Raw genomic sequence first — 12,907 nt, forward strand, 5'->3', positions numbered from 1 at the left:
TTTCCAATAAACACTTTCACCCTTTCAGGACTCGGGAGAACAGGCGTACTGATTGCCTGTTACTTAGTGTACGCCTTACGCGTGCGCGCGAGCGACGCCATCAGATACGTGCGCATGAAGAGACCCAATGCCGTGCAGACCTCAGGTCAGATTCAGGTCGTGCAAGAGTTCGAGCAGGCCATTCTTCCGCAGTTGTATCTCTTCTGTAACAGGTATGGTTCTTTCTTTCTCAAAGATGATGTACGAAAACGCACGAACAAACTTACACGCATATATATGCGTATGTATACGTATTTATGTAGAATCTACTGGTCATTTGAAGACGGAGCTCAAGGCTTCGTAGTGACAAGCGTATCCAAAAAAAAAAAAAAAAAAAAAAAAAAAAAAAAAAAAAAAAAAAAAAGTTGAGTAGTTAAGAGGGCATTGTGGCTATCACAATCTCATACGGACTATATATGTATACATGTATATATATATATATATATATATATATAAATATGTATATATATGTATAATATGCCAATAGTCTTTCTACACCAGGCGGTGGTTCGAATCCCGCCGGGGACGACGTACTACATATCAACTATTCCCCTTGGGTATAAGTTAGTCCCAAGATGCAGTGAATTCGATAATGAATGATGTTTTTGGTTTGATATTTGTTAATATAAAAAAGTCACGCGTGCATGTAAAAAATTATACATACGTATACATGTATATATACATATATATGCATATATAATATATATATATATATATATTATATATATATATATATATATATATATGAGTCCGAGTATCCCCATGTAATATAAAGCATTTACATAAAAAAAATAAAAAATACGGGTATCCCTCATTTAATGTAAAACTTTACAAAATAAAAATGCGGGTATCCTCATGTAATGTAAAAGCATCTACATAAAAATTATAATTTTTACTGTCGATGCAATTTTGTATTTTTTCACATTTCAAATGCTTACGCCAGACGGAAGTGCGATAATTCTAGATAATTTTTTCTTTGTTCCTCCTAAACCCCACTACCGTAAATTGTGTCACAGGTAAACTTTCAAACTACCTGATCTTAGGTAAGTGTAAAGCATCCACAATATAAACATGAAATAAATGTCGGAAACTGATAAACAAAATTACAAATATTTTCCAAAGGCCATCGATATCAAGCACAGCTATGTGTATACTTATTTTGCCATATCGATGGGGTAAGTCTTCGGTAAGACGCTTTTCGATAAACAGACGGTGCTTCTGCGCATGCGCTGCAGTGCCGTTGTAGAATCTCCAATAAATCAATCGGCGACTACTTCCAGCCAGGTAAAAAAAAAAAAAAGGAATTATTGGCTCGGGTAAGGCATGTTATCGAAGCTCGTCTTACTGTTTTAACAACTAACTCGGCCGACTAACGATTCTGTTCCTGACGTTCTTCGAAATCATCTAAGAAGATTTTATTTTACTAAGAAATTTTCAGTCCAAGTAAATACATCTGAAGGAAAATAGATTTGAATGATGAATAGGTAAACGGGATGAACAAATTCACATTGGAATGGGTACATAAAACTCGGGCGCCAAAAGCCAGGCGCTGGGACCTGGGAACCTGGGGAACTATGACCTGGGGACCTTGTGACGTCATTCAGCGCTGAAAGGGAAATGGAAGAACTTTCAGTTGCACTATGAGACAGTTGTCAGGAGAGGGCGGAAATCATGATGGACGAAATATAATATGTACGGAGGTACAGTAAAATGAACGAAAGGGGTTGCAGCTAGGGGGACGAAGCGACGCTGCGAAGAACCTTAAGCAGTGCCTATAGTAGATTCACATCCACCGTGCATCCGATGTCAAGGCCAGTCCCTTACGACGCTCCTGATTGGCTGCTGAATTAGCCAATGACAGAGTAGGAAACTAGTTCTCAGTCTCTCTCGAGAGTTCACATAGGAAGGACGTATGTTCCACCTCTCCTGAGGGATTCGTATTTCAGGAGAGGTGGAACATACATCTTGCCTATGTGAACTCTCAAGAGAGACTGAGAGTTTCCAGCCCTGTGATTGGCTTATCAACAGCCAATCAGGAGCGTCGTAAGGGACTGGCCTAGACGTCAAGTGCACGTTTGATGTGAATCTACTAAACTTAGTTAGTTATTTTATAAACCAAATATACAACTATTAGTATAAATTTGTCCAAAAAGAGACTTGATACAAAATATACAAATTAGAAAGTAATCTCTTTTGTTCTTGCAAGTACGTGGCCTACAAAGGAAAATACAACATCGAGTTACAAATAACAGTAGCATATACGATTATAAAAAACGGAAAAGGAACATACTGTTGAGAAAAACGTAGACACATAACTATAATTTTTTCATGAAAATCATTCATTTATTAACATCGAATTATCAGTATCAAGTCCTAATACACATAATGCCTGAAGAAAAGGAGAGCCTATTTGAAGAAAATAAAAGGAAGCCTATTTGAAGAAAAAGGAAAGCCTATTTGAAGAAAAACATAGATAGATAGATAGATAGATAGATAGATAGGTAGATAGATAGATAGATAGATATTTTTATTGACCACAATACAAAATAATATGAATTTTACAAAAGAGTATTTGGTCCAAATTTCAAAATTAAGTACAGTAGATTTTGTACAATCTCTTATACAAACTAAATGAATTTCAATTACACATATATTGTACTAAAACAAAACCAATTTAACCATACGCCATCAACAAGTTCCTGTAATTACATTTTACACATTATGATAACGTGTTACATTCAGTACAAGGAAAGAAGCTTATGTACAATTTTACATACTACATCATAACCGGAGACAAAGCCTACAATGCACTAATGCCCATACCCTCACTCGGGGGTACTACAGATTGACATAAAACTGAGAAGAGTTGTGTTATTATTGAAAAGGGAATCAGCAGTTTTTTGTATCAGTAGTTCCTTGAAATAGCATCTCACAATTCTCGGCTCTGCCAACGCGAAATCAGAGGAATTTATTTCTTGTGATAGAAATTCATTTCTCGATGTAATGTGGTTCGGATCCCACAATAAGCTGTAGGTCCCGTTGCTAGGTAAACAATTGGTTCCTAGCCACATAAAAATATCTAATCCTTCGGACCAGCCCTAGGAGAGCTGTTAAGCAGCTCAGTGGTCTGGTAAAACTAAGATATACTTAACTTATAACTCAGACTTTTTAAGCTGAACATATTATTAAATGAAATAGATAGGAAAGATGAAAAGATAAATGGGATGCATAGATCAACATAAGATTGAAAAGGAATTTTATTATAATTCAAAGCAAACCGCAGTTGTCGATAACAATAGTTCTTTGAAACAGAGTTCTTACATAGCTAACCTTTTTAAGCTTAACATAGATACATTTTAAGGAAATAGATATGAAAAATAAATAGGTAAATACGGTGTCTAGATTTATATAAAACAGAAGGAATTATATTTACAGTTGAAAGGTGAACAGCTGTTTCACGTAACATGAATTCTTTGAAACAGTAACACAAGCCATCAGATGAAAAACTTAAGCTCGTATAGAATACCAGTTACTTAGTATTGAACTTTTCAGCATATAGGTATTCCTCGTAACTTTATCCCGTTCCTTAATTATAAAGTAGTACTTATAAATTAGAGTATTACTAAACCCTAATTACCGCTAAATACCCTGACAGCTATTGTTGTGGGAGCTTATTGAATACTGGCTTAAATATTCATTTTTGAGCCATGGCAATTATGCATAACAATTCTGAAGCGCTAATGTATAAACTAGTGCATTGTATACGTGAACAAACTTATGATTATATGTGTACGTATGTATATATATATATATATATATATATATATTATATATATATATATATTGTGATATTATGTATACCATGTCTTTGTTCTCTGTAATTATGTCGCTTGTACATATTTATTCTTGTAGTGGTACTCCTTCTTACCACTAGGTTTGTAACCCTTGTTTTCCTGTTTTGACCTTTTGTATCCTTGCCTATCTTTTAGTTACTGTTCGTCATTTAAGTATCCTTGTCGTTCATTTAGTTTACTTTGGCTTGTAATATTTTGAGGAGGGCAGAGTCGCTCTCAGGCCACCTTAACGACAACATATTCTGTATACACGGTGTAGGATAATCATCTTCCTATTGTTAAAGTAAGTCAGTGTGTTTTCTTTTATTTTGTGTTTCGTTGGTATACTTAATTCAGGTGTTTGTTTAATTGTTTGTCTGTGTGTTCGTTCATTGGTTCATATAATTGGGTTGGAGTTTACTTGCGAATTGTTTTTCTATCCTACTAAAGTAAATGTCAATGTAATTGCTGTTATTTTCTATTATTAAATTGTTATATTTTGTGATCTGAGTTTTACACGTTCCTTCATTGATTGATATTTCTTAAATGTTCTTATTATAAGCTGTAACAGGCTAGGCTAAGGCTTAGTTTATAATAATTGGGGGCCTGTCCGGGATCTTAAACAAGTAAACACACCTGATTAAACTACCAAAGTACTGACAGTCAAGTCACCGTGAATGTTCCAACGTACGATAATTTAAATTTTTATACATTGTGATTATCGAATAGATTTATTACAGTATGTTGCGTGGGTTCTTTTCTCCTATTTACCTTATAGCGATTTCTCTCGACATTTAAGTCATTCCAATCATGTTTTCGGACATCGCTATTATAGCTGCGGTCGTATCTAAGTTAATGTAGAAAGTAACAGAGTTCATTTACATTGGTTCGCCTTGTTTCAAATAGTTTTGGGAGAAATATTATTTTGAAACTTCGTCTTTATGACATTATGGCATCATATTACCTTAGCGCCGTGTAATAGAGTAGGTTTGGAGTTTGACTGGCCTGACATTTCCGTATCTACGCTATTCGAAGCATCTAAGTATTATTGCTTTTCATATCTCTTCATTCGTACAGTTTTGTACCGGTAATTATATTTACTACTTTATCGAAGCATCCAAGTATTAACTTTTCATTTTGCTTCTTTCGTACCAGTAATTATAATTATTTATTCTTACCCGACTTGCGTAAAGTAAGAATAGTTCAGTATTACATCACGTGATATATATTACGTATTCTGTAATTGTTTATGCATTGGGAACACTTCTCGTTGACTTTGCTACGTTCTCTTGTGGATTTTCAGTCTCAATGTTTTCAGTAGACGCATTTTTTCAGTGACCCTAAGGGAAAACTCAACACTATAGTATATGCTAAAAAGAGTGAATTGTTGGCTTTGGCAGCTAAGTTTGAAGTAACTGCTAGTTCAAGAGACAGGAAAGATGACATAAAAATGCCATTTTAGAATATATTATAGAGGAGGAAATTGTAGAAGAACACGAGGCTAGGAAATTCCTGAGTGCTAAGAAAGAAAGCTCAGACGTTGAGCATATGAGGTTAGCCATACAGTTAGAACAAGTAAAATTAGAGGCAGATAAGGAGAGAGAGAGAGACAAAAGTTAGAAGTAGAGAGACAAAAGTTAGAGATAGATAAAGAAAGGAAAAGGTATGACCTAGAAATGGAGAAAGCTAGATTAGATCATGAAGCTAGTCTAACTCAGAATATGGAAATTGAAAAAAGTAGGATTAGTATGAACGAACACTAGTAGAATAATGGCCCTAGAATCTAATCAACCACTCAAGTTTGACTTGACTAAGAGTTTAAAGTTAGTCCCTGAATTTACAGAAACCGATGTAGATGCCTTCTTCCGTAATTTCGAAGATATTGCCTCAAATATGAAATGGCCAGTAGATCCAATGGGTTTGGTTACTTAAATCCAAAGTCCAGGGTAAGGCTGCTGTAGTGGTTTTTAGTAAATTTGAGGTAGGGGAAAGAAATTATACAGTAGTTAAGCAAGCTATTTTAGATGCATACATGGTAACCTAGCCGAGGGTCTTAGACAAAGATTTAGACAATACATTAAATCAAATGCTCAAACTTGGTATGAATTTGCAAATGAAAAACTAAGATTATTTCATAAATGGCTTAAGGCTGCCAATGTTAATAATTTTGAGGAACTCATTAACCTGATTGTGACTGAAGAATTCATGAGAAAACTGCCACAAAATATTAGAATGCATATTGCTGACCGCGAGGAAGAGGATTTAAAGAAATCTGCTATGTTAGCTGACCATTTTTTCTTGATACACAAAACACACAAAGGTACTGAGATGTTTGTAAAGCAAGGCAAAGCACAGGGTTCAGTGGTGAGAAAGGGGGTGTTAAATATTGTTCATATTGTAAACAACAAGGTCATGACATAAATCGAATGTAAAAACCCAACCTGTAAGAAATCTTAAGTTTTTTGGCTCTCAGCTGTCCTACCCCGATGTTGGTAAATATAAAGACAGTAAATTTAGCGTAAAAGGTAAAGGACTATGCATTGTAGTACGCCTGAAAGTGATGCCTTGTTTGCTAATTATATTTCAGAGGGTACAGTAACAATTCCCAATGGTACTCCTGTTAAAGTAAGAATCTTACGTGATACTGGGTCAACCCAAAGCATGATTTTACATAGTGCAGTGCCTACAATTTCTTTGCTTGATGAAAAGGTACTAGTTAGGGATTTAAGTCACACTAACAGTTTGTCTTTAGCAGAGCTCAATTTAAACTGTAATATGTATCTGGTGAAAGTAAAGATTGCTGTTATCAACACACCATTCCCTGTACATGATGTTCAAGTATTACTTGGGAATGATTTAGCTGGTCAACTAACTTTACCTAACCTTATTTTGTATAATCAGCCACTGGATAATAACTCTAATGATTTGGATATCTTTGAACATGTAATTAAAGAAAATAATTTCATTAGTGACTTAGTGAAAATGACATTGAGGAATATAGACCGAAGTAGAGACCGATCAATGTGACCAGACTGAGAATTTTGTTGGTGTCGTAACTAGGGAAAAGCCAAACAAGCTGTGAATGAAGGTGTCCCAGATATAGTAAAGACAACCATTCCCTGTACTAATTCTGATTTGATAAACTTACAACGAGCAGATGTGACTTTAACTAATGCACTAAAACAAGCTTCCACTCAGGAAGGTAAGGTACCTGGCTATTACTTTGATAAAGGAGTCCTGTTTAGGCTGTACCGACCTAGAAAGCTGTCCTCTAATGATACCTGGGCTAATAAAGAACACTTTTAGTACCATTAACTTTACGTGAGAATATTTTGATGTTGCTCATCAAGCAGATTCCCATTTAGGAGTGTCAAAGACCTACAACCGTATAGCTAATGATTTCTTTGGCCAGGTATGAAACATGATGTAATTGAATTTGTTAAAGAGTGTCATGTCTGTCAAGTAGTTGGAAAACCCAATGAGGTAATTCCAAAAGCACCCCTCATACAATTGTAATACCACACGAACCTTTCAGTAAAGTCATAATTGACTGTGTAGGCCCATTGCCAAAAACTAAAAAAGGTAATCAGTATATTTTGACTATACTTTGTCCTACCACTAGATACCCTATTGCAATTCCCCTTGGTAACATTTGTGCTAGAAATATTGTGAAACACCTCCTTAAAGTTTTCACCACTTATGGATTCCCTAAAGACCAATACAGAGTGATCGGGGTACTAAATTTCACAAGTGACCTTTTCAATGAAACTTTAAAGGAATTTAATGTAAAACATACTCTTGCATCACCATATCACCCACAATCACAAGGTGCTCTTGAAAGACACCATCAGACCTTAAAATCATTACTTCGAAAATTTTGTATGGAGACTGGAACAGACTGGGATGAGAGTTTAGACTTAATATTATTTGTAATTAGAGAAGTCCCTAATGATTCCTTAGGTATGTCACCGTTTGAGATGTTATTCGGACATAAAGTTAGGGGGCCACTACAAGTACTTAAAGATAAAATGTTGAACAATGATACCTTAGATAACGTAACTGTAGGGCAGTATGTCGATAAATTGAAATGTAATTTTGAGAAAGTCCATAATTTTGCATTTAATAACTTAAAAAGTAGTCAAGATGCGATGAAGGAATACTTTGATCTAAAAACTAAAGTTCGTAAGTTTAAAGAAGGGGATTTTGTACTTGTATATTTCCCTACTCCTAGTTCTCCTCTCCAACATAAATTTTCTGGTCCTTATATAATTCAGAAATGTGTCAATAATAACAATTATATAATCAGTACTCCTGACAAGAAGAAAAGTCAACCCAATTAGTTCATGTAAATCTCATCAAGAAATATCATGGTAATCCCCCTCCAAGTTATGCCTTTGCCATTGTCTATCAGACTCTAATGTATTAGATTCTAAGAAATATAATGCATCAGCACACCAAAGTAAAACCCCATTGCCACATGATGCAGATTTATATCACTCTAATGATTTTATTTCTTGGACAGACTCTACTAACCAGGAAATATTGCAGAATATTCTAGTATATTTACAGCATCTACCCCGAAAGCAGAGGAGCCAGCTAGCAGAATTATTCCACAAATACAAGAGTATATGTGGGGATGTGCCTCAACGTTGCAGCGATGCTGAACACGAACATTGAATACAGCCGGTACACAACCAATTCGTCAACACTATTACGGACCAGCCTGGAAAAGCAGCAACGGATGAAGGAGGAAGTATCGTATTTACTGAAGAATGGACTGGCAACTAGAAGCACATCAGCTTGGGCGTCACCATGTCTTTTAGTTCCAAAACCAAACGGTAAAATTGACGCCTGTGATACTGGCATTGGTGCTGTCTTGATGCAGAAGAACAGTGACACACAGATGCTGCATCCTGTTAGCTACTATTCTGCAAACTCAAAAACACCAACGTTCCTATGCGACCGTAGAAAAAGAGCTGCTGGCAATCATCCTAACCTTGCAGAAATATGAAATATATTTCTCATCCAACATCCCGATCACCATCTTTACGGACCATAACCCACTAACCTTTCTCGGACGAGCGAGGTTAACAAATCAACGTATTTTCAGATGGTCTTTGTTTCTGCAAAACTTTGACCTTACCATCCACTACATCAAAGGAACTAAGAACTGCATTGCGGATGCCCTGTCTCGGACCCACATGGACTCCTGATAGTTTTCTGGAATACACTTCATGAAAACTTATTAAGTGTGTCCTGATAGGCCATTTTTTTCAACGGGGAGGAGTGTGATATTATGTATACCATGTCTCTGTTCTCTGTAATTATGTCGCTTGTACATATTTATTCTTGTAGTGGTACTCCTTCTTACCACTAGGTTTGTAACCCTTGTTTTCCTGTTTTGACCTTTTGTATCCTTGCCTATCTTTTAGTTACTGTTCGTCATTTAAGTATCCTTGTCGTTCATTTAGTTTACTTTGGCTTGTAATATTTTGAGGAGGGCAGAGTCGCTCTCAGGCCACCTTAACGACAACATATTCTGTATACACGGTGTAGGATAATCATCTTCCTATTGTTAAAGTAAGTCAGTGTGTTTTCTTTTATTTTGTGTTTCGTTGGTATACTTAATTCAGGTGTTTGTTTAATTGTTTGTCTGTGTGTTCGTTCATTGGTTCATATAATTGGGTTGGTTTAACTTGCGAATTGTTTTCTATCCTACTAAAGTAAATGTCAATGTAATTGCTTGGTTATTTTCTATTATTAAACTTTGTTATAAACTTTTGTGATCTGAGTTTTACACGTTCCTTCATTGATTGATATTTCTTAAATGTTCTTATTATAAGCTGTAACAGGCTAGGCTAAGGCTTAGTTTATAATAATATATATATGTATAATTATAAGTATGTTCACATATGCAATGCGCTACTATGAGATTCAGGGCCTCTGTAACACGGTTTTTTGGACTTTGCTCCTTATCAAAGCATCGGATGTAGCTGAAAATTTACATATGTATATTTTACAACCACACACAAATTTTGTCAGCATTATCAATAACCTAAACCCGATAGTTTTAATTTTTATAGAGTAAAATTATCTAGCCGACGCCATGGCCAATGATTACGAGCCAAGAGTCGAAAAACATTCATTACGTAAGCAAGGTAAACACCGTTTGACGAAATGTTGTCCCGCCCATCCACCAGACAGAAACTCATTCACCTTGTTCCATCGGCAAAGACTTTATGAATGGCGGAACGATACACAGATGTGGGTGGGGTATCTGTGCTAGCGTAAATACTACTGTAGCAGTAGTGCCGCAACAGTAGTAATAGGAGTAATATACATGAATTAAACGTTTAGGCCAACTGCTAGGATCCTTGAGGATCATTTAGCACTTCTTACAACTACTCGAGAAATAAGTTTTTATAGCCAGAAGTTAAATTTTCTAATCCAACAATGCCCATGATAGCCTTCAGTGTTATCCTGAATTATAACGAGGCCAAAGTGGGTGGAGCCTCATGAAATCATCATTCTGACGATAACTATTGGTGAAGGTTTAAAGCCAAAATACGGTACAGGATATTTTTTTCAGTAAATAGGTAGATAGCCAATAAACAAAAATTGCTTGACATTTGATATAGCAGTTATCAAATCAAGCTTGTCTACAATGTTTTTGAAAATTACCAACTATTCCCTACATCTTGTCAATCTGATTGTGACCTACAAAATAGACTGTAATTTCTTAGGAAACTTATTTTGGGAGTTAGACTAATAATCGAAGTGTTTTTGTATTTATTAACATATTTTGTTGGTTTGTTCATTGTGACAATTATCAGTGGAGAGGTTTCAGAGTTCATAAAGGTGTACTGCTTTGCTTGTATTTAAATTTTTATGTCACTGTTGCCAGAGGTGTAGCCTTCGTTACGTATAGCCAATCATCCCTCGAGAAAGGGGGAAGAAATGCTGTCGTAAGTTACGTAACGAGTGCGTTCGAAACCTTTTCTCTGAGTAAGTTGGCCCGTCTTCAAAAAAAGTCACTTTTACATTATAAGTACCAAATTTATTCAACCTACGTAATGCAGAATACAGTCAAAATTTATGTGTAGATATAATGTGCATTCTGAATAAACGTTATATTTATGAAAAGCATAAATAAAAAGTTATTGCGAAAAAACCGTGTTACAGAGGCCCTGAATCTCATAGTAGTATATACATATTAATATAATAATTGCTGTTGAATGTAAGTGCTTTAAACGTTTTCTGTCGATGATGGATATCATAACAATTAAACCACGAGATCCAAATTTTAATAGATATATATATATATATATATATATATATATATTATTTACATATGGATATACGTATATGTTATACACACACACACACACACACACACACACACACATATATATATATATATATATATATATATATATATATATATATATTATATATATATACAGAATCGTCATTTTAAATAGAACGCAGAAAAGGTTATATTGTAAAGCAAAGTAGAACCTAATTTAATTGCAAACTAAAATAGGAAAGCATATATGAGTAATAATTACGTGATTCATGGATAGGCCTATGATTATAGATTAAATAAGATGCGATTAAATAGCTTTTCTTTTGAAAATTGTTAGGATAATACAGATATAATGACAGCCTTACGTGCATAAAAATATAACATATATGTATATATACGTGTATGTATGTATATATGTAATATATATATATATATATATATATATATATATATATATATATATATATATATATTATATAATTACAGTTGAAAGCAGTATTATCATACGCTACGCTTCACAAATCGCACATTTAATGCATAAGCAAGTTTCATTACCCAACAGCAAATCATTATATGGATATTGATTCTGAATACGGTACGCGTTCATATTTATATATAATGCAACTGAGAGTACGAGCAGTGTTTCAGCTAGTCCCAATCATAAAATCTCAGGTGTAATGATAATATTCAGAATGCCATAATGCTGACTGTATTAAGGACGAAAATTGTAAAATAGCTCTAGCGCTGACAATCGAAATACAACTGTAAAATCACCAAGCGCTACTCGAGTCATTGTCACAGTACTCCATCCCCGCAGCCATACACAACAGTTGCACGCTCACGCGAGAAATTCCTCTGCATTTAAAGTAAATACAAATGTTTTAAGCCTTCAAGCAAGATTGACGCCATTTACTTTCATTTTTCTTCACATCCTGCGGCAAAATAATGTTTTTAAAGTGTTGTCGACACAACAGGTATTTAGTCATCTTTTAGAAATATTTATTAAAATGAGAACATTTCGTTTACGTCTTGTGTGTTTATATATATATATATATTATATATATATATATATATATTATTTATATATATAATTATTATTATATAAGTCATTTCACATTACCGTGATTCATATACATACATAGAGCTACAATGTCATATATATATATATATATATATATATATATATGATTATGTATGATGTATGTATGTATATATTATGTATATATATATATATATATATATATATATATATATATAGTGAACAAACACAACTGCGACCTTATGATTATGCTGTATTCTAAACATAGATTATATGATGACGGACTACTGTCAACTTGCAAAATTAATGAAGTAAACATTTTAAAAATGCTCTCACCGAAACAGTAGATTTCATCTTAATTGTTAGCGATGGCACTAAAAGATGTGACCACCAACCAAGATAAAAATTAACAATGGTGCACTTACCTTATAAGTTTCAGGTCTTATATTTTGAAGGATGTTCGTGAGAGGAGACGCGGGGTTATGGAGTGTTCATAAGGCGGGTTCCTACCTTACAAATCCTTTTAATGATCTGTTACAAATCAACTTCGATGTAGTTAGTCTAGTCATCACCATTGAATGACGTCATTAGCGACAAGCAGGCGCGTTTTCCCGAGCGAGACCCTAGTCTTAGTCTTCCATTAGGAACTACAAATTCAAGTTTACTCAGTCCCTTGCAATGAAAACACCA

The 12,907-nt window shown here is 34.6% G+C and overlaps 1 protein-coding gene across 1 annotated transcript in view; it reads left to right on the forward strand.

Moving 5' to 3' along the window:
* LOC135224049 (protein tyrosine phosphatase domain-containing protein 1-like) overlaps nucleotides 1-8,404 on the forward strand; it is an 80,038-nt gene extending 71,634 nt beyond the window's left edge. Inside the window, exons 5-6 of the mRNA XM_064262966.1 lie at nucleotides 29-212; nucleotides 8,395-8,404. Coding sequence (XP_064119036.1) covers nucleotides 29-212; nucleotides 8,395-8,404 — 194 coding nt within the window. The remainder of the gene's footprint in view (nucleotides 1-28; nucleotides 213-8,394) is intronic.
* The last annotated feature ends 4,503 nt before the right edge of the window (nucleotides 8,405-12,907 follow it).

The sequence above is a fragment of the Macrobrachium nipponense genome, chromosome 10 (genome assembly GCF_015104395.2).
Source record: "Macrobrachium nipponense isolate FS-2020 chromosome 10, ASM1510439v2, whole genome shotgun sequence".
Lineage (NCBI taxonomy): Eukaryota > Metazoa > Arthropoda > Malacostraca > Decapoda > Palaemonidae > Macrobrachium > Macrobrachium nipponense.